This window comes from Parus major, chromosome 20 (genome assembly GCF_001522545.3).
Source record: "Parus major isolate Abel chromosome 20, Parus_major1.1, whole genome shotgun sequence".
In the NCBI taxonomy this organism is placed as follows: domain Eukaryota; kingdom Metazoa; phylum Chordata; class Aves; order Passeriformes; family Paridae; genus Parus; species Parus major.
Genome location: NC_031788.1, coordinates 9,459,707 through 9,485,105, shown reverse-complemented (window position 1 = coordinate 9,485,105; position 25,399 = coordinate 9,459,707). Strand labels below are relative to the sequence as shown.

Genomic DNA, 25,399 nt, shown 5'->3' with positions numbered 1-25,399 from the left:
GGAAAGACCAAAGTCCTGTCGCTGCTCTCTGCCGCCCCAGACGCGGATGCAGCTCCTCCAGCACTGTTTTCCCCTCGGTCTGGCGCAGGGATGTATCCCCGAATGTCTCCGTGAGCCTGCCGGGGGTGCAGGGAGGCTGAGATACCCCGGACGAGGGTGGGCAGCCCAAACCTGGGGGCTGCGAGGCTGCAGGTGCGCAGGGGCCGGGAAATAGGGCGGGTTTGGTGCGACGCCGAAGCCCTTACCCCTATTCCTACTCCTCCTCTCGCCTTACCTCCCTTCTTCTCGCTCCACCATCCCTCCCCCATTTTTCCTGCCCCCATACACACACAGGACCCTCTCCCTACCCATCCTCTCCCGCTCCCCAGCTCCCATCCCCGTCCCTCCCTTCGCCCGCATCCTCTGCCTTTCCCCGCTTTCACTTCGGCCTCAGTTTCCCCCCATTGGCCCGGCCGGCGGCGGCGTCCCCGACGATTGGAGGAGGTGTCGGTCTGTCAGGGCGCTGCCCGCCCCGGCCCCGGCCCCGGCCCCGCGCCGAGAACCGAGCACCGGGCACCGAGCATCGCGCACCGAGCACCCAGCACCGAGCGGAGCCGGCGGGGCGCGGGCGGCGGCGGCAGCGGGTACCGGGCGGTGGGTACCGGGTATCGGGTACCGGGTATCGGGCGGTGGGTACCGGGTACCGGGCGGTGGGTACCGGGTATCGGGTACCGGGTATCGGGCGGTGGGTACCGGGTACCGGGTATCGGGTACCGGGCGGTGGGTACCGGCTATCGGGTACCGGGTATCGGATACTGGGTATCGGGCGGTGGGTACCGTGTATCGGGTACTGGGTACCTGGCAGCAGGTACCGGGTATCGGGCAGCGGGTACCGGGTATGGGGTACCGGGTAGCGGGCAGGGGCTGCGGGCAGGGATGCGACACCGCGGGATGCCCGGGAGAGCCTCCCCAGCCTCGGCAGGAGCTGCCGGGCGGTGCCCGCGGGGAGCCCCGAGGGGATGCGGAGCTCACGGGGGGCTCGGCCCCTCCGTGGGGGCTTTCGGTGGCCGCAGCGCGGGGTCCGTGCCGGGAACAGCCCGGTGGATGTCACGGGGGGAAAGTCACCGAAATGGCCCAAGTCGCTGAGGTTTTCTGCCTTGCGATGCTGTGCGAGGATGCTGCAAGGCTGCGTTGCTGCCTGGAACTGTGTCGGGGCTGAATCACCTCGGTTTGGGGTTTTCCTTGTAGCGTGACCGTGTCTCTCTATGGAAAATTTAAAAGATGCTGAGAAAAGACAGAAAGTAAGGAAAGGTAGTAAAGTGGCATGGCAGGATCCTTACAAGAAGAAAAAATTCTACGTTAATGCTAAAATAATCCCTGTTTCACAGGAGCAGAACTGAAGTTAGTAGCGGGCAGGATGCTGGGTGGAATCGGAGCACTTTAGTTACTTGCTCTATATTACTCTTATAACCCATTTGATGATGCAAATCAAAAGCTGCTATAATAAAACCATGTTTTTTCAGCTCGGAGAGCCTAAAAAGCACAAGTGGACCTTAACCACATGAGTTTGTTGCATTAACATTTTATTACCATTTTATAGGCTGCTTGATTTTACCAGGCAACACAATGCAAACCTGAAGTTATCCCTGCCTGGCACCTCCTTAAATATATATAAAATATATGTATGTTTCTGGGCTCCTACTTTCTCTAGTGCCACTTGGTAGTATACACACACATTAAAATAGCATTTGAGGCAGAAATGAACACAAAAGAGATCTTTAGAAAAGTGTGTCAGAGTGCTTGTAAACGTGAGAAAGGAAGAAACTGTGGGGGGAGCGGGTTACTCAAATAATGAAAAGGAAAAAAAAAAAATGTAGCTATTTATATGCAAAGAGGTCTGGTTTGCAAACTGCCAGAAGTGGTCGGAAACTGAGGCAGCAGCTCTGTGCACTGGGCGGGCTGGGGGGACTGAGCAGAGCCAGCAGGGCCATCAGAGCCCTGCAGTGAGTGGTGAGCGTGGTCAGGTGGCACTTGTGACAGCCCTGGGAAGTGGCCACTTCACTGATATTCCCTGAAATTCTGCTGCCCATGGGACAGAGCTGCTCGGTGACAGTGGCAGAAACGTGAAGTGTGAGCCTGGGATGAGAGGTGAGAGTGGGAAGCAGCGGTTCCTGCGAGGGTTGGATATTCTTGGCCAGTGAAACCAGGAGCTACCTGAGCAAGTACTTGCTCAGAAGTCTTTACAGAGATTAGAGATTTGCAGGCAAGGGGGAAGATGGGATCAACCACTAACAAAAGAAATACCCACGGGCTTAGGGAGATCAGCATCCAGCTGCTCGGTGCCTCATGACTGCAAACTCCTCCAGGCACTTTTAATCTTTTTTTTTTGTGCATGTCTTTGCAGCACGGAGCATGCTGGGGAGGATCCTACCCTCCCATTTGGGGCTTTACACCCTGTACTAGCAGGGAATCATGGCTCTGTTTTATGCTGCTCATTTTGCTCAGTCCGACCCAAAAAGCATCACTGAACACTTGTTTTGCTTTGCTTTATTTTAATTGGGTGTACCAAACCCAGAACGCTGCCTTTGCACAGATGAAGGTGCTTATATGCAGGACACCATTCTGCTTTACCATTTGGGATTTCTGTCCTCCTCATGTGGTTCCTTGAGGTGTTGCCTGTAAGTTGATTATTCAGAGCCTGGGACATTTGTATCTTGCATAATCACAGTGAATGGTGGAAAAGTTTTGCAAGACTCTGCAGCCACGGAACAGAGTTGGCAGCTTTTTGTTGGTGGGTGAGATGCTGGGTATAATTTCAGGGAAAATGTTCCCCCTTGGGATTTTGTGCTTAATGAACTGAGGTTGCTGTGTTAAGGCAACATGTAAGTTATGAACCACGCACAGGCTGTTAGGAGTGTGAGCATTGAAATGCATTGCCCTGGGTTTCTGTGGCCACCCTGAAGGTGCTGTGCTTCCCCAGCACAGTTAAAAACTCCATTGTCTTGGTCTGGTGAGGGGCTCATCGTTGTGCAGAGGAGCAGAATTTGGGATGTGTAGGAGCCCAGAGCAGGCACAGGCAGGCTCAGGGCTCTGTCCACAGGGTGGGTTCCAGCGTGGCTCTCCTTTCACCTGTCCCCAGCTATCCCAGCCCTCTCTAGCTGTGGGATCTCCTCTCCTGCAGCCACTCTCCCTTTTCAAAACTGATTTATTGCTAGACCTTCCCACCACAGAATGAGTTTTGTTCCATCTTGGCCTTGAGTGACCTCCTGGCGTGCGAGCGCTGAACAGCGGGATTGGAGAACAAAGAGTTCCGGGGAAAATGCTCCGAGAGGTCAAAGACTTCATCTGCTTTATGAATCCCAGACAAAAGCATCCATCCTACTTCAGTAGATGGGATAAGTGATTGTAGACAAGTACTCAGAGAGGGCCTCTAGCTTCAGTGGATTTTCTGTCAGAGCTCTCTCTAGTACAGAGAGCGTGTGATGAGGCACTGAAGTGTTTAATATTAGCAGAGTGGTGTTGTTCTAACCTTAAATCCCTCTTCAGGCTGAAGTACCCCTGAACCTGGGGTTATGCAATGGTGCTGCTGCAAAAAAATAGTGTCATTCCACCTCTAGGTTGTAAATGAGCTTTAGCAGTGGGCATATGTTAGCACTGGGAAATATTCCATTTATTCTGGTTCACCTCATTCAGAAAAGTGCTGAGCTTTTCCAGCAGCTCTTGAAATTCCTGGAGTGGTGACATCCCCTTTCTCCTCTTGTGCTATTTCATTGACATCTGTAGAGTTACACTAAAACTGAATTGAATTGCTGTTGTTAATGGCTTATTGCTGTATGGCATCAATAATCTTCAGTCACTGGAACTCCCAGAGCTTGGCTTGGTTGCTTCAAGAAAGAAAGTGAAATGCTGACAAGCTTTTGTGGCTGATGGTTTGAAGAAGTTAGGGAGTCATTTTCATGTTGAGAAAGCAAAAGCAAACACTTTTTTTCCCTAAAAAAATACTTTGATTTTGTAATATTCTAGCTGAAAAAAAAAAATCCAAGAAAAAGTACTTTTTGTCATTTTTATAGCTTTATATTTGTCTGTTCAAGTGCTTGGGATATCCTCTGTGATAGGAGTTTATTTTTCTAGATGGGATTAAGAGATAAAATATATATTTAGAGTTTTGATAAACAGTAGCAACCCAGGGCACAGAAATAAAAAGTCCCCAGAATATCTGAAGGACTTGAGCTGTTTTAGAACTTTTTCTCTCATAGCTTCTCCTTGAAAAACTGCATCAATCTTTTTAGCTTGCTGTATTCCAAATAAATCAGATTTGAAATTTTAATTCAATATTCTTTTGCTTTAAAAGCCCTGTAGGAAACAGAATCTCAGCCAGTCAGAGCAGTGATGTGGCTTCTGTACCTTGCCTGGGCTGGGAGAGTTCACCCCTGTGGAGCTGTGGAGCTTTATCTTAGCATAAAAATTCCCAGAAAAAAAAAAGGATTTCCTCACAGTTCTTTCAGAGCTACTTTATGGTCTCCTTGCATTGCTGGAGTGAATTTAGTCACTGAGGATTTAGATCTTTGAGCCAGATGTGTGTCTTGGTTATAGCAGAATCAGCCATTTCTGGAGTCCCCATATAACCCTGAGTAACCTGCAATATCTTTAGTGTTGCATATTTTCCTTTTATTTGGCAGTAAACCTTGGGAAGAGTTTAATTCAGAGAAACAGAATTAAAAGGAGTGAAAAGTAGGTAACCAAGCTGTGATACACTGATTACCTGTCTCCAATATTCTTTAAAATTTTTAAACAACTTAAATAATTTAAAATAATTTAAATAATAATTTTTAAATAATTCAAATTTTGAAATACTGCCTTTTTTCAAGAGGCAATAAAAAGAGTTTGCCTACTACCACGAACCAGCTGACTTTTGTTCCCTTGAATTCCTCTTTTGCTTGCTTTGAGCCATCCTGTGAGCCCTGCTTGGATGCCTTGTGTGAACAAGCACCACCCTGGTTTAGCAGCAATTGGCAGGATCAGGACCATCATTTTTTAAGGAACACGGATCAAAATCAGTCCTCAGTGACCTCCTTGAGCCCATGGCCAAGGACAAGGTTATTGTGCTGTGTCCATTCCATTCCTCCTGCTGGGGGGACTCTAGGATGTGAGCAGGTCCTTACCAAGGAAAGTAGAAAAGTTCCTGAGCCAGAAATGGAAACCACACTGCTGCTGTGTGGGAGTGAGAACCCCTTGAAGGCAGTCTCCAGATTTCCAAGTAAATCCATCCTCCAGCAGCTGCTGTCCAAGGCTGTGGTTCCTGGTGCCTGAGAAAGGGGAGGGCACGAGGCAGAGCGTGGCTCCCCACTGCTCACGGACAGCAAACCCCTCCAAATCCAGCAGATGTTTGGGGTTGACAGTGGGAAAGTTATATGCCTGTTTATTCTTTTATCTCAAGAATAAACACTGTTTGGCACCAATTTCCTCCCTGGTGGCTGGAATGAATTGCTGACCTGGTTGAGCACTGTCAGATGTAGGACAAGCCAGCCTGCAAGAGGGACAGCCTGCAGAACCTGTGGTGCTTGCAGGGAGTGTGCACTCACCTCTGAACACCTCCCTCTCTGTCCCTTAGTGTGGTTATTGATGTGTGTGTGTGGAATTGCTGTTTCATACTGAGCTGGGGTTCTCAGAGAGCTCTCTGAAGGATATGGCTCAGCATTTTTCCACCTCTCAAAAGAGTCAGTGGAGTCTCACCTCTTCTGATCAGGGGGGATTTCTATTTATTTATTTAGAGGCATCCAGGCATGGGAGAAGCCAGCACAGCCAGGATGCACCTGCCCATTCACAACCCCTGTGCTTTGTGGCCACACCTGAGATTTTCAGTGCTTTCTGCATGAGATGATGCTGCACCCTCTGTTGGAACTTGCAGTACATGGAGTTGCCATTGGAATGCATCTGAGGTTTCTAAGGGAAGTAGAGTGCCAGGTTGGTTTCTTCCCACCCATCCTTGGTGGCAGTGGTCAGCAGCCCTGCATGCTGCCACTGTGCTGATCTCATGCTCTGCCCCAATTCCCCTTTGGCCCTGAGTTCCTGCCCTTCACCTCATAGCTGCTCTCATTTTTGGTTGTGGTCCTGGTCTGGGATTTTGAGTCAGAAAGCAAAGTCATCCCCTTGAAAGTGTTCATCATTTCCTCTTGATGATACAAATAGGGATCTGCCTTCTTCAAAGAAATCCCCCAGTATACCACAGCCTGTCAAGATCTAGGGTATTGCATGAGCAAATGCAAATTATCTGCAAGCTGACATGCTGTTCATATAAAAGTATGAAATAAAATTAAGTGTGATGCATGTTTAGCTCATCTTTAGGGGATGGATGGGGAGTATCAGGAAACTTAGAGGCTGCAGATGCCATGTCAGAAGTCTTACAGCCATGTGAGCCTGTGCCAGTGCTGGACCAAATTCCCTGTGCCACACAGGTTTGTGCTGAATGGGTTAATTTTGCACCATCTGGCTTTGTGCTAGATCAAATATTGTTTCTGTTGTGGTAGCCAACATGAGGCCAGAATAAGCTCAGAGTAATATCCTCAGCTAATCCAACAGAAATACGATTATGTACCTGTTCTTTCTCCAGATCATATCTGCAATAATGAGTGATTTAGCAACACAAAATCATCCTTGTGGAGACAGAGGAGAGGACTGAGGGTGGAGCACTCCTGCTGGGAATACAGGCTCTGACAGCTAGGGTTGTTCAGCCTGGAGAAAATATATCTCTGGGGAGACTTTAGAGCCCCTTCCAGTGCCTAAAGGAAGCTGGAGAAGGAAATTTTACAGGGCCATGGAGTGACAGGACAAGTGGGGAATTGCTTCAAACTGAAAAAAAAGTGGTTTTAGGTTAGATGTAAGGAAGGAATTCTTCCCTGTGAGGGTGGGGAGGCCCTGGCACAGGTCACACAGTCTCTGTGGCTGACCCATCCCTGGAAGTGTCCAAGGTCAGGCTGGACAGGGCTTGGAGCAACCTGGGATAGTGGAAGGTGTCCCTGCCCATGGGTAGGAACTGGATGGTCTCTGAGGTCCCTTCCAACCCAAACCATTCTGTGATTCTGTGACTTGAGGGCTCTGGGCATCCTGAATGTGATGATCTCCTTATACTTGGCAACAGAGACACAGTAGGAATGTCTAACTCAGATTAGGTACTTAGCTTTAAACAAGTCATTATGAGACAAAAATTTGCAGTCCTAGTCCAGAATGGCTTCCTAGGGAATCACCTGAGACACAGAAATGGAGGTGATTTAACTTTGCATTTTGCACGCTGCAGTGACCTCCGAGGTGCTAATCTGAGGTTAACCAGAGCAGAACAGCTGGAGTTCTACTGCATTTTGAAGTCCTGCACATTTCAAGCAGTGAGTTCATTTAAGTGCTGTCTGGGAGGCTCTGCTGTTCCCCTGCTTGGCAGGAATCTCAAGACTAATACCTAAGAGGATTAGGGAGCATCGCTGGATGTTAAACAAGATCCAGGCTAAGCGGTGTGCACCGGTGAGCTCGTGCTCCTGGGGCTGTTTGGGGAAGCTGTTACTTGCTGATCTAGAAAAAACAAGTGGATTTGTGGGGAAATACCCTTCCCTCAGCTGAATCCTTGGTGTGTGTCTCATGCTCCCACCTGGCTCCGTGTTTCCTCCACCTGCCCATCTCCTGTTGTCCTGTGCTCACTGCAGTGGTGTGTTGCAGGAGATGCCAATGAACAGCAAGTTTCTTTTTCTGTGGTGATTTTAGCTCTTCTAATGTGCTCCACTGAGCTCTGTGTAGCCTGGTTGGTCATGAATGAGTGGGCATCCAGCCCACCAACACAGGGCTGAGCTGGAGAGCTTGTCATAGAAAGCTCAAGCTAAAGTCTGTCCTTGGCTGGTAGAGCAAAATGACCTTGTGGTATGTGATTTTCCCCAGAAAGTGCCCTCAGTGCAGAGAAGAGGGCTTGGAAGGCAATTGTTTCTCAGGAAAAAGTGAAGTTTTAGGTAGTTTCATGGTAACATTCCATCTGGTTTTCCTTTTTGTTTCTACCTTCATATTGATCAAACCATAAGGATTAAAAAGTGTAAGTGGCTGTAAACCATGGTAGATGTCAATATTATTGAAATACATCTGTTCTGAACACAGCATCCTCGGGTTGTGTAACACAGGATGTTGCATTTTTTGCATTTTAGTGCTTCTATCTTTAGAAACACCAGAGAATCACATGTCTCACATTCTTTATTTGGGTTTTGCTCATTTTGTTTAATTTCTTACATCATAAAGGATTTGCCCGAGTCTGCAACTTCTGCTTGGAAACAAAGAGGAGACAGCTGTAGGAACTAACTGGTAATCCTTGGGAAGAGCTGACCAGCAGCTCATGCAGAAAGAGTGTGCTGAATACAGAACATTCTTTAATGGGTTGTAAGAATCCAAATGGTGGAAAATAACACCATGCAGGGCTAGGGGCTGGGAAAATGCTGGTGGTGTATCTGGAAACACCCAGCTCCATGGGCACTGACAGGGATGGAAAGCACAATGCTGTGCCAGCATGGAACCTTCCCAGCAATGGCCAAATGTATGGGTAGGAAAAAGACATTAAAGCAAGAGTGACATATGGGAGAGAGAATTAGGAATTATGGCATAAAAGACTCTTTTGTCTGGTTAATCTGTGCTATGGCAAAAAGCAGTGCCCAGGTTAAATCTGCTCCATACGTTGGCACTGCAAGTTTTTAAAGATGGTCTGAGGCAGCTGCAGCCAATTGTATTTGCACAGATAAGCTGGAACAAGTAAACAGACTCAGAAAATCTGGCTAAATTTATCTTCAAAGCATTTTCAAGCAGCTAATTGAAAATTATCCAAGCCACCTTCCTGATTTCTTGCATATTATTGCAATTATTTCCCAACAAAAGGAAAGCACTTGGAAAACATACACAGGGTTTGTGACTGCTAAGCTGTACTATTTGGAATTTATGTAATTATAAATATGTCCTTGCTCATGTGATAATTCAAAGCAATCAGCTGGTTGCTCTCTAGGTGTGTTTCTCACTCCTGAAACTTTTCCATGTGTGCAGGACCATGCTTTCCCCACAGGAATTGCTTACCAAAGGCTCCAGTCTGGTCCTGGTGCCAATCCCACAACAGCAGCATCTTCTTTATTGCTGATCCAAAGGGATGCTTTTTAAAAGTGGGCTAAAAATGTCAGGTTTACACTTGGTGTGAGCTGGGTGAGGTTCCTCTGCTGCCAGGAAAACAGTTCAGTGTTACTCAGAACAACTCACTTGTCCCATATTTGCTTTTATCTGCCTTGCACTGAAGCAGTGCCCTAAGGACAAGCCCTGTTCACAGGACTGGCATGTGGATTTATCTCACTTCTGGGAGGCTTCCCCACTCCTAAAGCAGCCAGTGGATTACACTTGATCCATATGGTGTTTATCAGCCATGACAGAAGGAGTGCTGCTAATCCTCTGAAGCCAAACTCTCCAAGGAAAATTCAGTGTGTGTTACCAAGAGAAGTTAAATGGACAAACCCAGATGAATTTATCCCTTGCTGCAGTAATATGAGCTCGGTACTTGGATGTGGACTTTCCCAGGTTCTGGTACTTGGTCAGTAAGTCCAGGCTCACTCACACATTGGGGAAAATAAAAACAGAGGAAGCCCAGAGGAAAATGAAGGAGACCCATCACAGGTACAGAAGCATCGCCTGGGGCTGCTCCTCTTCTGTTTGCAGCACACTTCCTGGTCATTTTTAATCCCTTACCCCTGATCAGTAGGAAATATCTCCATGTATGCAATAGAACTGAAAAAATGCTAAGTCTACTCATAAACTGTACTCAGCTGTGGAAAGCAGAAATTATGTATAGATGTTATTTGCCACAATAATACCATATAAAAGTCAAAAACCGTAATGTGGAAGGGAAGATTAACTATTATTGGCCATGTTTCAGCAAATGGGATTATTTTGCATGTCAGTTAGGAGTTAATTTGCAACATTAATCTCATCACAACCCTTGGCAGAAATACAAAATGTTTTTAATTGGTCCTGTGACTTTTTAAACGATCACCTGATGAAAAGCTTGTAAGTTTTACTATTGACTTAATGCTAAATATTATGGGGGGGAAGTCTTTACAGATTTCATCAGGAAATACAAATCATATGCTTTCATTGCCTTGCTGCTTCTGCTGTGTTGACTCGATAATGTTGGCACTCTGGAACCAGCTGTACAGTGGGAAAAAAAAAAGTAGAAATCTTGCAGCAAAATGAGGAAATCTATGGCAGAGAGATAATAGCATTGGGTCTGATTCAGTGTAAGCAAGAAATCACCCGCTGAGTCATTAAAAACAGAGATGAATGGGAGGCAATAAATGGATGGCTCAGAAGAATATGAATGATTAGGAAGTGCATGAAGTTGCTTGGGTTTTTTTTCCCTTGAAGATTATATTTTGTCCTCTAAAGTGGCATATGGCTCCAGTGAAAGCTGATACCCACAGTGAATGTGTCTCAGGCAGTTTATAAATACTTCAAGAGATGCCAAGCAGCTCGGGGGACAGCGCAGAGCAGGAGTGGGCTCCCTGCCCACGGCACCTGGGCACGAGGCATTAGCCCAGGTCCACTGGGATGTGTACAGGAGGGGGATGTCGGGGCTGAGAAGCCTTCTGGGTGGGGGGAAACATCTGCTGCCTGGAGGAAAGGCTGGCTGCTTTCTTGGAAATGTTTCACCCTGTTTGCTGTTAACTCACACTGACAGTGGCAGGAGTTGGAGGGGGATGATGTGGTCACCTGGGTCCGGTGGCTCAGACTGCTGCTACCAGGAAATAAAAGCTTTGATGAAGAGCTGTAATCTCTTTCCTGACTTATGAAATACCAGAATATCAATATAAATTCATGAGGTATCAGAGGAGAGATCCCAGTGTTTAAGGGAGTCTTTCCTCCAGGGTGAAAGTTTGGGAGCTCAAGGCTCCTGCTTGCATATCAGGTAAGAACAGAGATGTGCTTTTTTTGTCTGCTGAAATCAGTGAGAGCAAAATCAATCCCCAGCCAAGAAACCTTCTTTACAAGTGCAGTCAAGTGTAACATCAGACATGAGTCTGATACAAGTTTGATAGGAGGAGGGTGCAGCTGCAGTCCTGGCTGCTGTGCAAGGAGGCGTTTGATTTACATGAGTATGAACCATTCCGCCCCTTAGAGCCTGATTCAGCGCCTAATAATCACTTCTGACTTTAACAGAGTGCTAAAGCAGGCTTATTTATTGCTTCCAATATTGCATCCAAAGATGAGAAGCAGATTTAGAGCTGTAAGAGTCATAAGAACACTGGAGAGGCAAAAAAAGTGGAAAAAATAGAGCCTTGCACCAAGGCATAATTTTTTTTTGTGCCAGCACATTACAACAGTCTGTCTCTGCAGCAAAATTTCAACCCCTGCAGTCAGTTTTTGCATTTACACTTCACACATCAAAGTTACCTGGCTGTATTTGGCCAGCTAAGGTAGGAGTTACCTGGAGGAGTCCAGCGTGGAGCTGCAAAGCAGTGCCCTCCTGCCCACCAGGCTCACCTGCCCTGCACTGTCATCAAATCCCTGCTGGAATCTGGACTTTGAAATAGGAAATAGTCCATGCACTCTGCTCCCCAGACAGGGTAATTAAGATAAAATCATTTGCAAATGAAAGTTGGACCTCATTTGTTTAACCTACTTTGAGAACCAGACGTGTTGTAGCAGTACTGACATGAATGTTTAGGATTTGGTAGCACACGTGGGATGTCCTCTGCCCTTCTGGGGTGGGAGCAGCACCTTCTGCTCAGTCCTGCCTCAGTGCCTGCAAGACCTGCTGGTGTGGAGAATCACATCTGTTTAACAAATGTCAATAATTTTTTTACAGCAACACACAGATAAGTATTAAAGTCTTCACCAAAGGGTGCAATATTCCCAGGTTACAGCCATCTGAACATAGTTCATTTTATCAGGGAAAAAAAAAATTCCCTTTTTCCCTCTTCCATGCTGATGAGGCTGTCATCTCAGGGGGAACATTTTTTGTGGGAACCTCTCAAACAGATATTGGCAAAATTATTGAGAAATACAAGATGCTTTCTAATAAAAGAGTTCTTGCCTAGCATTTGTTGCACATTTAAGACCAGTATTCAAGGGAGAACTTTATTATTTTCAGCATTTATAGTTCAGCCAAGGCATTTAAGGAAAAATACTCTTGGTTGCTGGCACGGTCAGGTGCTGCAATGCACAGGAACAGGGTGAAAGAAGGCAGTCTGCATCGGTAATCAGGTTAGAGTCAGCTGCCTCTGCCCTCCAGCCTGCTCTGAAATGGTATGTAGTCTAATTAGTTATAGAAAGGATTTTACTGAATAGTTGTAAACAGATCTGAGGGCTTGGAATAAAATCAATCTGACTGTGGAAACTTTTCAGGATAATTATAAACTGTTACTGGCAGAAAGAGAGACCAAAGGACTTCTAGCAGTGGGAAACTTGTAGCTGTGTGGGCTGTTCTCTGCCGGGGGAAGAAGGGGGATGGAGGTGGTGGGGGTGTCACCAGGTTTTTATCAGAGGAGGGATAAGGGGCTTCAGTCAGTGAGGACACTGTCTTAGAGGTGCTTTTCTTTTAAGGCTCTTGAATTTCTTTTCTATAATGTTAGTGATGCCCTTACACCTGAAGTACCAACACATCCCATGGTGGAAGGCACACGACCAGGTGAACTGCACAGTGAAATGCTTATATTTGTTTACAAAAAAAGAAAAAAAAAATTAAAAAAGGAATATTTGAGGGGTTTGAGCATGGTTTTATATAAAGGCATGTAAAAATTCTCTTTGCACAGATCAGAATGGTCTTGGCTCAGACCTTCACCGTCTCCCTACTGAAGTGCTGAAAATTGCATCTCCTGGACGTGCCGGTTCTCGCTGCCTTACAGAGCCACCCTGGCCACCAGCCCCCCTCAATCTACTGCTGGACTCCGCATTCCCATTCATGGCAATGCCCCAGAACTCCACCAGAGAAAATGGCTTTTGTTTCGCTCAGCCCCTCGACTTCTCCTGCCCGTGCCCCGGCCCTGGCGAGGCGGGCCGGCCGCTGGCTGCAGCTGCTGCCAGGGATGGCCACAGCACGGCCCTGAGCAATGGCATCGCCTCCTCGGGGGCTGCCAGCCCCTCCGAGTCCTGCTCCGAGCCCCTCTGCTCGCCCGCCCCGGCCGAGGACGAGACGCCGCTGGAAGAAGGGATTAAATACGTGTCCGCCGAAGGGGAGGAACTGGCCTGCGGCTGGGGGGGCTTCACCCCCGGCTGCTTGCAGCTCTGCAACACGTCCAAAGGGGTCTTGTTCTTCCTCTGCGTGGCCTCTTTCCTGCAGGGCATGACGGTGAACGGCTTCATCAACACCGTCATCACCTCCATCGAGCGCCGCTTCGACCTGCGCAGTTACCAGAGCGGGCTGATCGCCAGCTCCTACGACATCGCGGCCTGCATCTGCCTGACCTTCGTCAGCTACTTCGGGGGGAACGGCCACAAGCCCCGCTGGCTGGGCTGGGGGGTGCTGCTCATGGGCCTGGGCTCCCTGCTCTTCGCCCTGCCCCACTTCACCACGGGGCAGTACGAGGCACGGTCAGCTGCCCTTGTGGGCGTCTGTGGGGGCAACCAGAGCCTGCCCTGCTCCCAGGCTGCCTCCAGCCTCTCCGGCTACAGGTTTGTCTTCATGCTGGGGCAGTTCCTGCACGGGATGGGAGCCACGCCGCTCTACACGCTCGGTGTCACCTACTTAGATGAGAACGTCAAGACCAACTACTCCCCTGTGTACATTGGTGAGTGGGGCTGAAGGGACAGCTGCAGGGTGGTGGCACAGGGAGAGGTGATGGTCCCTCTGCCTTGGCCAGCCCACACTGGGAGCGCCTCTCCCGACGCTGCTCAGCCTTGTGTTCCTTTTGAAGGGAGAGGTGGAAATCAGGCAGCTGTGGATTTATTTATTTATTTATTTTTTAATAGCTGTTTTGATTATTTACCAGGAGAAAAAGTGTGAGCTCTGTGAGTTGGGTGTAGATGGGGAGTGCCTCCTGCTCCTGGCACGGCACCAGCCCATTAGCATCACTGGCAGACAGCCATGAGGCCATACCCCCAATCCCTGCAAGGGGGCATAGGATCACAGCATGATTTGGGTGCAAAAGGACCTCTAAAGGTCATCTAGTCCAATGAGAAGGGACACTTGCAACTCGATCAGGTAGCTCAGAGACCCATCCAATCCGGCCTTGAATGTTTCAAGGGATAGAACATCCACCACCTGTTTGGGCAGCCTGTGTCAGTGTTTCATCACCATCATTTCACCTAAATCTTGAGATCATCATCCCTTCAGGCCTCAGCACAGCAGGGGTGGTCACTGGGCTGCTGAGCTGCTGCTGCTGCAAAGCACAGCCAAGAGAAGAGGCTCAGCTCGCTCCTCCGTGTCCCTGGTCACCCAGCAGCTGCCAAACGCTCACAGTCCTCTTGGTGAAAGTGCCCGAAGGGTGATCTTTTAGTAATTTGAAAATGCATCAGTCTGTCCAGGCTGTATCAGAAGGCTGTGTAGTGAGGGAAGGAGATGACAGGAGATCATCAGCAAGTTGATGGTTTAAACAGCAAACTGAAATAAGTGCCAGTGGTGCTGTGTTTGGTGTAGACAGTCGTGTTGTCAGTGGGGAGAGAAGCCTGCTGCTCACTGCTGTGGCTCAGGATGTGGCAGTGGGATCAGCTGCATCACTGCTAAATATGGTTTGTTTCTGAACCAATTTTGCCTGCCCCGTACTGTAAAACTTTCCAGGTTGGAAGCAAAAGCTTCCCTAGAACAGAAGCATGAGAGGAAAATTCATTGGAGGGATCTGGGTTTGTGTCCTGGTGGTTTAGGGGGAAGGGTGTGAGGCAGCCAGAGGCTGAGTATCCTGCATCCAGGAGGGAATCGGGCTGGGGATCCCTGGCTGACGTGTTGCTGGTTGTCTGACACGACTTGTTTTCCCTTTCAGCTGTTTTCTACACTGCTGCAATCCTTGGGCCTGCAGCGGGTTATCTGGTAGGAGGAATGTTTCTAAATATTTATACTGAAATTGGCAGAGAGTAAGTCGTTAAAAAATAATCTTGTTCCTTTTCCTTTCTGCTCTGTGTTTCCTTTGGGGTAGAAAAAAATAATAACAATGATCTGGAGCAATGAGCTGGTGGCTGGGTGGAACGGTGCCTGGGGTATTGGGTGGTGTGTCTGCAGGAGGGGGAGGCTGGGAGGGTGGTTTGCATTAGTGCTGCTGCTGGAGGGAAATTGCTGACAAACCTGTCAGCTTAAATCCTTCCTCACGCTGCACTGCCTGTGCTAATGAGGCTGTGAGCAGCAGGTGAATTTTTTGAATGAGTTCCCTGATGAAGTAGTGCTCCCAGCACTGCTGCTTGCCCTCCCAGTCATCCCACCAGGATGCTTTGTAATATTTGTAATTTATTCTTGTTTCCTTACGCGCTCTTTGGTAGATCATAGAATCACAGAGTGCTTTGGGTTAGAAAGGACCTTAATGATAATCTAGTTCCAACCCCTCTGCCATAGGCAGGGACACCATTTACTAGACCAGATGAATGGATTAAAAAGGGGGAATGGCTTTCCAGGGGAAGAAATTGGTTATTTCCTCCACCTTTCTTGCAAAGGGTGTTTTTGGGGTGGAGCAAGGATCTTGGAAACCCTCAAAACACGGCTGAAAAGGAGTGAGGTGAATGTGCAAACCTGAGATTAAATGGGAATGAAATGCTGTGATTTCCTGGGCTTGTGTTGTGCTCCGGTGAGGCAGTGCTGTGCTGTGGCAGGAAGGATGGAGGACGTGGCATCCATCAGATCACTCAGTTTTCTCCACTGTCACCCCCCCATGTCCCCTGTCCCCTGCCAGCCTCAGGCAGAGGCACACGGAGCTGCCCCGCTCCGTCTCCAACCTCCGCCTCTCTCCCTTGTGTCCCTTTACTTCGCTCCTTGCAGGATCGACATCGCCCCCGAGAACACGCTGTGGGTGGGGGCCTGGTGGATCGGATTCCTGGGGGCTGGAGCCGCCTCCCTGCTCATCTCCATCCCCATCCTGGGCTACCCCCAGCGCCTCCCAGGTACGGAGCTGCTCCGCTCGGGGCTGGGGCTGGGGCTGCGCCGTGCTCCCGCTGGCCCCGGGGCTTCCATCCTCATGCACGTGTGGAGCAAAGGAAGAGCTTCCTGTGTTTTTAAGTTGTAATTTCTAAATGGATTTCACCCCTTTGGCTTTCCATCTGCCTGTGTTACTGCTCCTCCCTCGCAGCTGTTGGTGGAAGGAGGATGTCACGTTGCGTTTTCCCCCTGCAAATCCTCGGCTTCAGGAGCATCCCCATCCCGTGGCTGACAGGCTCCTCGTTCCCTTTGCCTCTCATTTTCAGGATCCCAGCGCTACATCGTTATGAGGGTGTCAGAGGCTCATCAGCTAAAGGATGGGAGCCACAAAAAAGCTTCGGATCCGGATTTTGGGAAAACAGTGAAAGATCTGCCTCGGTGAGAAAACCACCCCACACAGAGGTTAGGGAGCCCTCTGCAGAGGAGAGAGGAATGAGCCCAAGCCGAGCTTCCCTTCAGCCCTGACAGCTCAAAGGTTTTGCCCTTCCTCAATCAATGACACTTTCTTGCAGAGGAGGTGTCAAGGTACCCGGTGCTGTCACGGTCGGGGAGCTCTTGGCAAAGAGGCTGAACAGAGCTGGTGCTGGGGAGCCCATGGGGGAGCAGGGCACAAGTGGCCAGTCCCATCTGGGTTTTCTGAAGCTCGTGTCCACCTGCAGTGCTGTGCCACACACTGAGTTTCACTGAGAGTGGGTTGATGCCAAGCTTTAGGGGATGGGAGATGCCCAGGCATTGCCAGCTCCCTCCCTCTCCCCAGCAGCATTATTTCTGCCTGCCTGCTTCTGCCTGGCCTCACCTGGCCCAATTGCGTGTTTCCAACAGCTCCTGCTCCCCAGCCCCTCGGGGCTCTATTCCTTTCCTCTATTTTCACTTGTCTTAGATCCCTGTGTTGTCATTTTTAATGAGAAACGAGATTAAACAGGCCCTGTGATTCTCACAGCTCCATTCCAAAGCCAGGGAACAAGATACAGCACACTGTAACTTTCAGTTCCCTCGCTCTTTTATTCTTGGCTTCCTTTTTTTTATTTTGCCTTCACATCTTCCAGCCACCTTTTATGTTTCACTACTTCTTATCTCTCCAGCAAGGCAGTGACACAGCAACTTGCTTAATCCTGAGCTGCTGCTCAGCTCTGTGGTGGGAACAAAGCAGAGGCCAAAATAAAATGTGATCTTTCAACCACAGATTTTTGTTATGGATTTTTAAAATATTTTATGATTTTTTGTTGTTGTTGTGTTGAGTTGTATTTGAATGGAGGGCAGGGGGAGAGGTGCTGCTTTATTTATTGCTTGGGGTTAGCTGGCATGGAGGCTCTGGATGTTGTGGAAATACCTGGATATTGATTCCTTTTTGAGCTTGAAGTCAATAAGGGGATCTTCCTTTTTTCTTTTTTTATTATTTCTCCCAGGACCATTTTTAGGGAGGAGATTTTGTCCATGTGTGGTGGCTGCTCCCTGCAAAGGCAAATGGTGTTGCTAAACCCCAATTGCTGCCAGCAATCACTTCTGAGCTTTATTTGTGGTCTTTGTTTTGGAAGCAGGTGCTCAGAACAGGAATTTTCAGCACCAGTTGAGCTGTGTTGTGTCAACACAACGACTCACACCCATCTGAAATTCTTGAAGGCTTCCTAGGAAGTTTACCAGGGGTTAAGACAGTTTTATGAAGAATATTACATTGAACAGATTTCAATGCTGTTATTAAATGGCATTCTTGACTGGGTGCCATTTTCCGAGGTCATGGCTTGTTCTCCTCACGGAAATTGAATTCAAAACCTGCATTTAAATAACGATAAGGCTGTGACTAAAACCAACACAAATGGGGCAGCAGAGAGGGATGAAATTCAGTGGTTGATGCTTTTCTTGTTTGTCTGGAACAAAGCTCCCACTGTTTCTGCTGTCTGGCAGCAGGAACAGAGACAATCCTCCTCCAGGAGCATCTTGCACACCTCGTTCCTGAATAACAAATACCCAAAGGTGGGAATTTGTATCAGACAATTCAGACCAATCCAGACCTCAGTGTGGTTTGAAAGCAGGAACCAAACAGACTCTTGTGGTTCCTGGTTTTGATTAATAAAAGGGAAGTGCCTTCAAGGCTTTCTGCTCTGGAAACTTGCATTAAAGAGGAGATCCCATCTGTGCAGGCAGCTCTTGAGGACACGTGTACCAGGCTGGAGAGTGAGGCCAAAGGACACTCACTGTTCCTTTTGTGCTAGCCAGGGATCGTGTGCCACACATTTTCTCACAGTATGGGCAGTAACAGTCTCACAAAGATAAGCAGAAATGCTGATGAAATAAAATACTGTTCCGTGCCATCAGGTCCTTTCTCAGTGTGGTTAATGAATTGCTGCATTCACAGCTCTGCCTGAGAGCAGCAGGAGCTTACAGGAATGCAGCCCATACAGCCTAATCCTCTGCCCTGGAGACACTTCTGTCTTAACTCTTGGGTTGAAAAGGCCTGCTAAAATAGCATTTTCCTTTCTCTGCTTCCATATGATTGCTCTCTTGGAGTAACCCCTCCTGCCAGAGCAGAGGGACTCAAAGGGAGGGCATGTAGAGCTGTACCAAGAGGAGGTTTTGTCCCTGCAAGCTGCAGCGTGGAGTTTGTGAGGATCACTCCCTGGCCTGGCAAGCTGTGGTCAGTATTTCACTGACCACTCCTGGATTCATTTCATTTCATGGTTTTTCTGCAGCTTCCCCACATTGTAAAGGGAGGTTGGTTTATGTTCCTGTGGGATGCACGTGGTGCCCTCTGTTCCTTTGGTGCTGGTGACAGTGGGTGCTGTTTTGTGCTGGAAAAGCCCCCATTCCCATGCTGTAAAATTGTAGAAATACCCATTTATTAATGCCTCATTATCTTGTGTCTGTACTCTGGTACAGTCAGGGGTGTCCTGGGCATGCCAGTGTTTCTCAGAGGAGCAGGCTCTGATCATGCAGGTGGTCCCAACCTACTCAGAGGGCCATTATGTGAGAAAGAGTTCCTGTATGTGCCCATATCAGTAAAGCTTTGTAGGATCAGATTTTTTAGGTGGTGGGATTCTTCTCTGTGCAGTGCTGGACCTGCTGAAATCCCTTTGGCTGCAAGAACTGAGCACTGCCAAGACTAATCAAGAGTTAGGTGATTTCTGGCTGTGTTTAAAGTCCTACTGATGTAATAAAAAAGTTTGTTTTGTCCTTGGTAAGATTTTTTGTGCCATAGCTCCTCACAACTACATCTTATGTCTTCAGACAGATTAAATTGAGTAAATCCTTATTCTTAGTGCTGAAAGGAGTTCCCTTGCATTTTCCTACTGGCAAGTCCAGGCTGTAACTTTTGGGCAGAGGGCACAAAGTCACACTAGTGCCAGTGAGCAACTCTTCTCCATAAAAAGGTGAAGGCACAGTCCATTTTCTGCCTCAGCCCGAAGATCTACGAGTGTTTTCTCACTAAAATGTTAGGCTTCATGCTTCCAAATTAAGCACAGTCCAAAAGGTCTGGAAAATAAAATAGTACATTAAACTAATCCCAAGAGTTAGGCAGTGTAAAGCCCTCTGTAATCAAAGTGTAGGAATGTGTGGTATTTCTGTCTTTCAGCTTCTTTGTTCTTTTGATGTAGTGAAATTCTCCATGTGAGTAAAGTTGCATAAAGCTGACTCTGAGCCTCAGCACATCTCTCCCTTGCTTGTACCAAGGCAGGTTTTCTCTGATCTCACATCTCCTCCAGAGCAGGAGGTGGTGACTGTGCTCTCCTGCTCGGTGACCACCCCATGGCATCACCCTTGCAGGATTTGTGCCCATCCCAGGAATGGAATCACCCATGGCACTGGTCTGGGCTTGGCTGGGGGAAGTCATGGGGCAGCATTTGAAGCTTGTGACAAAACATCCCCTGCAAAGCAATGTCAGTCCTCTTAGTCCAATATCCGAGATAGTGAGAGATAATTGAGACCATTCCCTGTGCCCAAGGGCCTTTCTGCATCTCAGGGAATTGTTGCTGGATCTGCATGTAAATGACACATGGCAATTTTTCAGTCATATCTGCAGCTGTCTCCTGAATCCCAGTGGGTCGAAATAAAATGGAGTTACTCAATTTATACGTTAAGCTTCAAGTAAAACTGGGCTTAGATTGTGGCAGAAAGATTGCTTTCTGTTCCTCAGGTGTCTTGGAGGTGTTTCCTCCATACAGAAAGGTTTGCTTGGTATTTCCCCTGAGTTACAAAACATCCATGGTTATCAGAGGTTGTTATTGTTCTGAGAGTGTGGGTGCACAAGTAATGTGTGTTTGTGAGGATGTAACACAAGTTGCTCTTGGTTGAGGCAGGAGTCCCAAGATATTTGCCAACAGGCACTAATAAAACCTTGAAATGATGGAGGTCAATGTCCTTTCTGTATTGCCCTGTTTAAAAAGAGGAAATACTCAGCCTGACCCTAAATGTTGGAAAATTACTGCTGAAATCATCCATGTAGAAGTCGTGTGTGCCCTTACTGTGAGTGATTCACACACATACATTGTTTGTGTCACTGTCTGGAAAAGCTCTTCCAATCCCTAATTAGCTTCCTTTTGGTGTTTTTCCTGTCAAAGAGTTGCAGGATGATGGGATGCTGCCTTGTCTTACATGTGATCCTTCTGACTTAGAAATCAAAATGTGCCTGAAATCAGTGATTCAATTCCAATATATTGGTCCTTCCCAGGTCAGTGCTGCTACTTCTGAAGAACCCCACCTTCATCTTCCTCTGCTTAGCAGGAGCAACCGAGGCGACCCTGATTGCTGGGATGTCCACGTTTGGACCCAAATTCCTGGAGTCTCAGTTCAGTTTAAGTGCCTCTGAAGCTGCCACTTTTTTTGGTAAGGAAACCATGTTTTTGCAATGTTTTCCCATTTTGTCAATAAATAGAAGAGCACTTTTAGCTCGTTTAGAGTGGAGACAGATGCTTTGCAGTTTAATTTATGGACTGGTTCTCCTCTTCAGCTGTTAGATTTCCTATCAGCACACCTACAACCAGTGCATTTCCAGAGCTGCATCTACTGACATCAGGAGAAAACATGCCACTTCTGTAGCCATCTGTTACCCTCTAGAGGAAGGCAAAATAATTGTAATTCCTGCTAGTGTATCCCCAGGAAACACTGGCTAAATGTTTCCTCTGAGGAGGGATGTCAGAGCTGCCGGGGATATCTTGTCAGCATCCCAAAACTGGGAGGGTCCTCACCTAAATGCCATAACATAGACCAAAGAGTGGTGCCCAAAAAGCATCAGGACTCACAATGTGCTCCTTAAAGAGTCAGTTTTAATACCTCTGGGTAGGAAAAGCTGCTGTACCAGCCTGATAGCCTGGGCTGTTACAGAGGACCACCCACTACAGCAACATCCACTGAACTCCCACCAAGAAGCCACACAGAAAACAAGGGGTCATTTATATGCAAAATACATTGCAATTAATGTAGTCAAACCTGGAAACTCCTTGCTGACATTACTAAACTCACTTGTGGGTTTTTTCCTCTTGTTTTTCAGGTTATCTGGTCGTACCAGCCGGAGGGGGAGGCACATTCCTGGGAGGATTCCTCGTGAATAAATTTAAACTGCGCTGTTCAGGAATCATCAAGTTGTGTTTGCTTTGCACAGTGTCAAGTCTGCTGGCCATATTCATATTTTTTATCCACTGCCCTAACATGCCCATGGCAGGAGTAACCCAGATGTACGATGGAAGGTGACAACAACCACCCCGTCTGTCTGTCCTGAGGGGCTCGGGTCAGAATAGGAGGATAGCTCAAGCACACAGTGCCAGTCATGTGTGGGTGTGTTGGGGGTGGAAGTTGGTGTCTGATCAGTCCTACAGGCAGATATCAAGGGTGAGACACAGAAAATAGACGTCCTAAGTTTTGCAGTGAGATGGAGTTTATGGAAGAGATTCCCTGGTTAGTGAAAGAGGGAAGATCAGCAGCACCAGGATGGGCGATGCTCCACTCTACAGCTGCCTTTGCAGCAGCCCCCATCTCCATCCAGTGGCATAAACTGGACCAAAAGTGGGAATGTCCTCTTTGAATAGAAGTGTCACCCTAAGAGCTGGTCACTTAAAGTCTCTTGGTGGCTGTGGGAGAGACAGCTCCAGGGCATGGTTACAATTTGGTGGGATGAAAGCCTTCCCAAGCCTGGCTTTATGTTCCTTGGGGATCCATCACAACTCCCACTGTCCCCTCCTCTCCCCATTTCCTCCTGTAAAGTGCTGCTCACTGACTGCTCCTGTGTTTCCCTCAGTGCTTTGCCAGGAGGGCACCTCAACCTGACAGCAGCCTGCAATGCCCAGTGTGGCTGCTTGCAGGAGACCTACAGCCCTGTCTGTGGCACTGACCACATCATGTACTACTCTCCCTGCCATGCTGGCTGCAAAAGGGTGGCTGAAAACCTCAGGAATGGCAAGAAGGTAGGTCTGAAAGCACTGTGGATGAACATCTCTGGAGTGATTTGGCTAGCTCTGCAAAAGGTTTGAGCTTTGCTGCAAATCAGTGTAAAATCAGCCAGGGCTGGGTGGATGCTCCCAGGTACCACGTGAGATGAAGGCAGAAGGTGCTGAGGTCACCCTGATTTGCTTCTCTCGTTGTATCCAATCCTCTTTGCCTCATTCTGGGACAAACTGCTGAAATCCATGGAGAAATCACCCAGGAAGGCAGGGAGCTTGGTAAGCACCTGATTTCTGTCCTGGTGCTCATTTTGGGTTTGAATGAACATGATGCATCTCCTCATCCTTCCAGCATGTTGCTCATGGAGTCAGGCAAAGGCTTAGGAAGGGTAGAGGTGATACTCAGCTGCCTGGCAGAGTTAATTTCCCTTCCTTGATTGACCTGTTTGGAAACAGAGGTGTGTCAAAAATGCAGCTTGATTTCCACTTTGTTCTGGGAGTCCAACCAGCTGCTTTCTGCTCTCCCTGAATTTCTTATTTTTAAAGCTTTGATGTCACCATGCTCTCCTCAGCAGAGCCCCCACCAGCCTTTCTTTCCCAGGTCTACCACGAGTGTAGCTGTGTGGACAAAGCCCTCCTGCCTGGCTCTGGCAAAGCTGAGGCAGGGAAATGCACCTCCTCCTGTGCAAAAAAGCCCTTGCTCCTTTGCTTCATGTTTGTGGTCATCCTCTTCACCTTCCTGAGCAGCATTCCTGCCCTGACTGCCACCCTGAGGTAAGCATGGGATGGCCTCATCCTCTGCCAGCACTGCAGGAAGCCTCAATATCCTCCTCTCTGCTTTTTCCTGTTGGATCAGGCATGGGAAAGGTGTGATGGGAACCACTGAGTTAGTGGCAGCCTGGAGACATCAGGACTAATTCCTGTCCCAGTCTTGCTGGGGAAGGAAATTCCAGCTTTAGAAGCTTTGTCCTGTGACAAAGGGGACACACATTTACAGCAGGGGTGGAGGGAATTGCACTGGGGTGATCCTAAATCTCCAGAGGGAATGGAGGTCCCAGGCATGCTGTACCCAAGGACCTGGAGTTGTGAAGCAGGGGGTGCAGCATTTTTAAACAAACCCCTTTTTTTCCCCAGGTGTGTCTCTGACAGACAAAGGTCCTTTGCACTCGGGATCCAGTGGATTGTGGTACGAACACTAGGTATGGAGCAGAGGGAATTTGCACTCCAGAATGTTCTGGTGGTTCTGGGAGGCGTGTGCCAAGCTGTCACCCAAGAATAAAACACACTGGGTTGGAAAAGAAGGGGATAGGACACACACTGCAGAAAAGGAAGATGCTTTCTTTTATTTGCTGTCATCCAGGACAACCAATTCCCTTTGCAGATTTGCAAACTGAATGGAGGGTTCTGTAAAACATCACAGGTGACAGAGGTTCAATGTCCTGCCAGTTTTTAAGGAAAAAAGAGGAGTTAACAGAGTCAATAAACACAGAGGTGTTGAAGCTCCTGTGAGTGTCTTTTGGCTCTTGTGCAACATGTAGGTCAGGATGGCCAAAAGACCTGCTGGACTCTCAGATCTTGAAATTCAGCACATTTTTTGATACCTGGTGGCTCTGGATGCTGCAGGATGAGTTCTCTTAATCATGGTATCAGCAGAACCTGGTGCTTTTCTGCAAGGGCTGGTGTGTAGGTGCTGCCCAAACTGAAGGTGCCCTCTCTCTGCCCACAGGAGGCATCCCTGGCCCCATTGCCTTTGGATCCATGATTGATAAATCCTGCCTGCTCTGGCAGGACCAGTGTGGTGAGCAGGGCTCCTGCTACATTTACCAGAACTCAGCCATGAGCCGATACACCCTCATCGCTGGACTGGTCTACAAGGTGATGCTGCTGCTTCACTCCACTCCCTGATAAAGCAATCAGGTCTTTAGGGGACAACATTTTGTTCTGGGAAAGAATTTTACAAAATTGCATTGCCCTGATCTGTCCCACCCCCAGATGAAATTAAATTTTCACACAAGAAATGTCTCAGGGAAGGCAAAAGCCCTGTTTGCTTCTCATCAGGTAATGGTGCTCCAGACACCATCATTCTGTTAAATTCCCATTATTTTCTAGGCTTACAGCTTCTGTTGCACCATATGAAATACCTCCTTCCAACAGCAAACAAAGTGATTTTTGCTAGAAATGGAGTAAAATATCTAAGTGCAGTGTATTAGTGAGAGTGAGGGATGGCATTGTGGGCAGGCTGTAAATAACCATTCCCCAGTCACTGCTAGAAAATAAGAGAGCTTAGAGCTGTGGGTTTTATTTATTAGCAGAAAACCAGCATTTTAACTGCTCCCAAATAAGCACTTGCCCTAGATAGTAGTGTTTAGCAGCTGCTGTGATAAAGAGGTTTTCAAAAGCCTTCCAGCAAAAGGCTGAGGCAGTGTTGGCTCATGCAGCTCTGTGCTCCAGGTGTCTGTGGGGGGCTGAACTTTTCCAAATTCCCATTGCTATGGGGCTGGCTAAATTCAGATTTTTACCCCCTCTGTGTACTGCTCTGCTTCCCAGGCTGGCCAACATCTCCTTCTCCCCAAAGCTTGGTCAGCAGAGATGTGGGGTGGGCACCTGGATTTGGGGGAGAACAGACAGTAATGGGGTGTCTCCATGGCTGCAGGTCCTCGGGACAACCTTCTTTATAGTGGCCTGTTTCCTCTACAAGCCCCCACCCCCAGAGTCAGCCCCAGGCAGCTCGGATGCATCCGAAAATGGCACCAGTGACCTCCAGGAGCACAAGCCTTCACTGCCAGCTGAAGAGGATTTATAGTGCTGTCCACATGCGAGCGACTTCCTCAGCCTCAGAAATACCATGAGAAGACATTATGCAGTCTCCCAAGGGGTTTTTAAATCAACAGTAATATTTTAAATTTTTATTCTTTTTTTAGTTGGAGATAAATAATTTAATTAA

The 25,399-nt window shown here is 48.0% G+C and overlaps 1 protein-coding gene across 2 annotated transcripts; it reads left to right on the top strand.

Moving 5' to 3' along the window:
• SLCO4A1 (solute carrier organic anion transporter family member 4A1) lies at nt 1-25,399 on the top strand. 2 transcript variants are annotated; one of them, XM_015647595.3, is made up of 12 exons: nt 1-192; nt 12,786-13,760; nt 14,949-15,039; nt 15,932-16,053; nt 16,354-16,465; nt 20,751-20,905; nt 21,570-21,765; nt 22,314-22,479; nt 23,057-23,229; nt 23,590-23,654; nt 24,182-24,330; nt 25,109-25,399. In XM_015647595.3, the coding sequence occupies exons 2-12, from the start codon at nt 12,935-12,937 to the stop codon at nt 25,256-25,258; spliced, it is 2,205 nt and encodes a 734-aa protein (XP_015503081.1). In that variant the 5' UTR covers nt 1-192; nt 12,786-12,934; the 3' UTR covers nt 25,259-25,399. The 2 variants fall into 2 exon arrangements, with proteins under 2 accessions (XP_015503081.1, XP_015503080.1); XM_015647594.3 differs by lacking the exon at nt 1-192 and adding an exon at nt 506-633.

Excerpts from the sequence above, each read along its gene's own strand:
- SLCO4A1 (XM_015647595.3), top strand. The coding sequence starts at position 12,935 with ATGGCAATGCCCCAGAACTCCACCAGAGAAAATGGCTTTTGTTTCGCT. Across the intron at positions 16,054-16,353 it reads CTACCCCCAGCGCCTCCCAG|GATCCCAGCGCTACATCGTT; the intron begins GTACGGAGCTGC and ends TCTCATTTTCAG. Across the intron at positions 23,230-23,589 it reads GCCCTGACTGCCACCCTGAG|GTGTGTCTCTGACAGACAAA; the intron begins GTAAGCATGGGA and ends TTTTTTCCCCAG.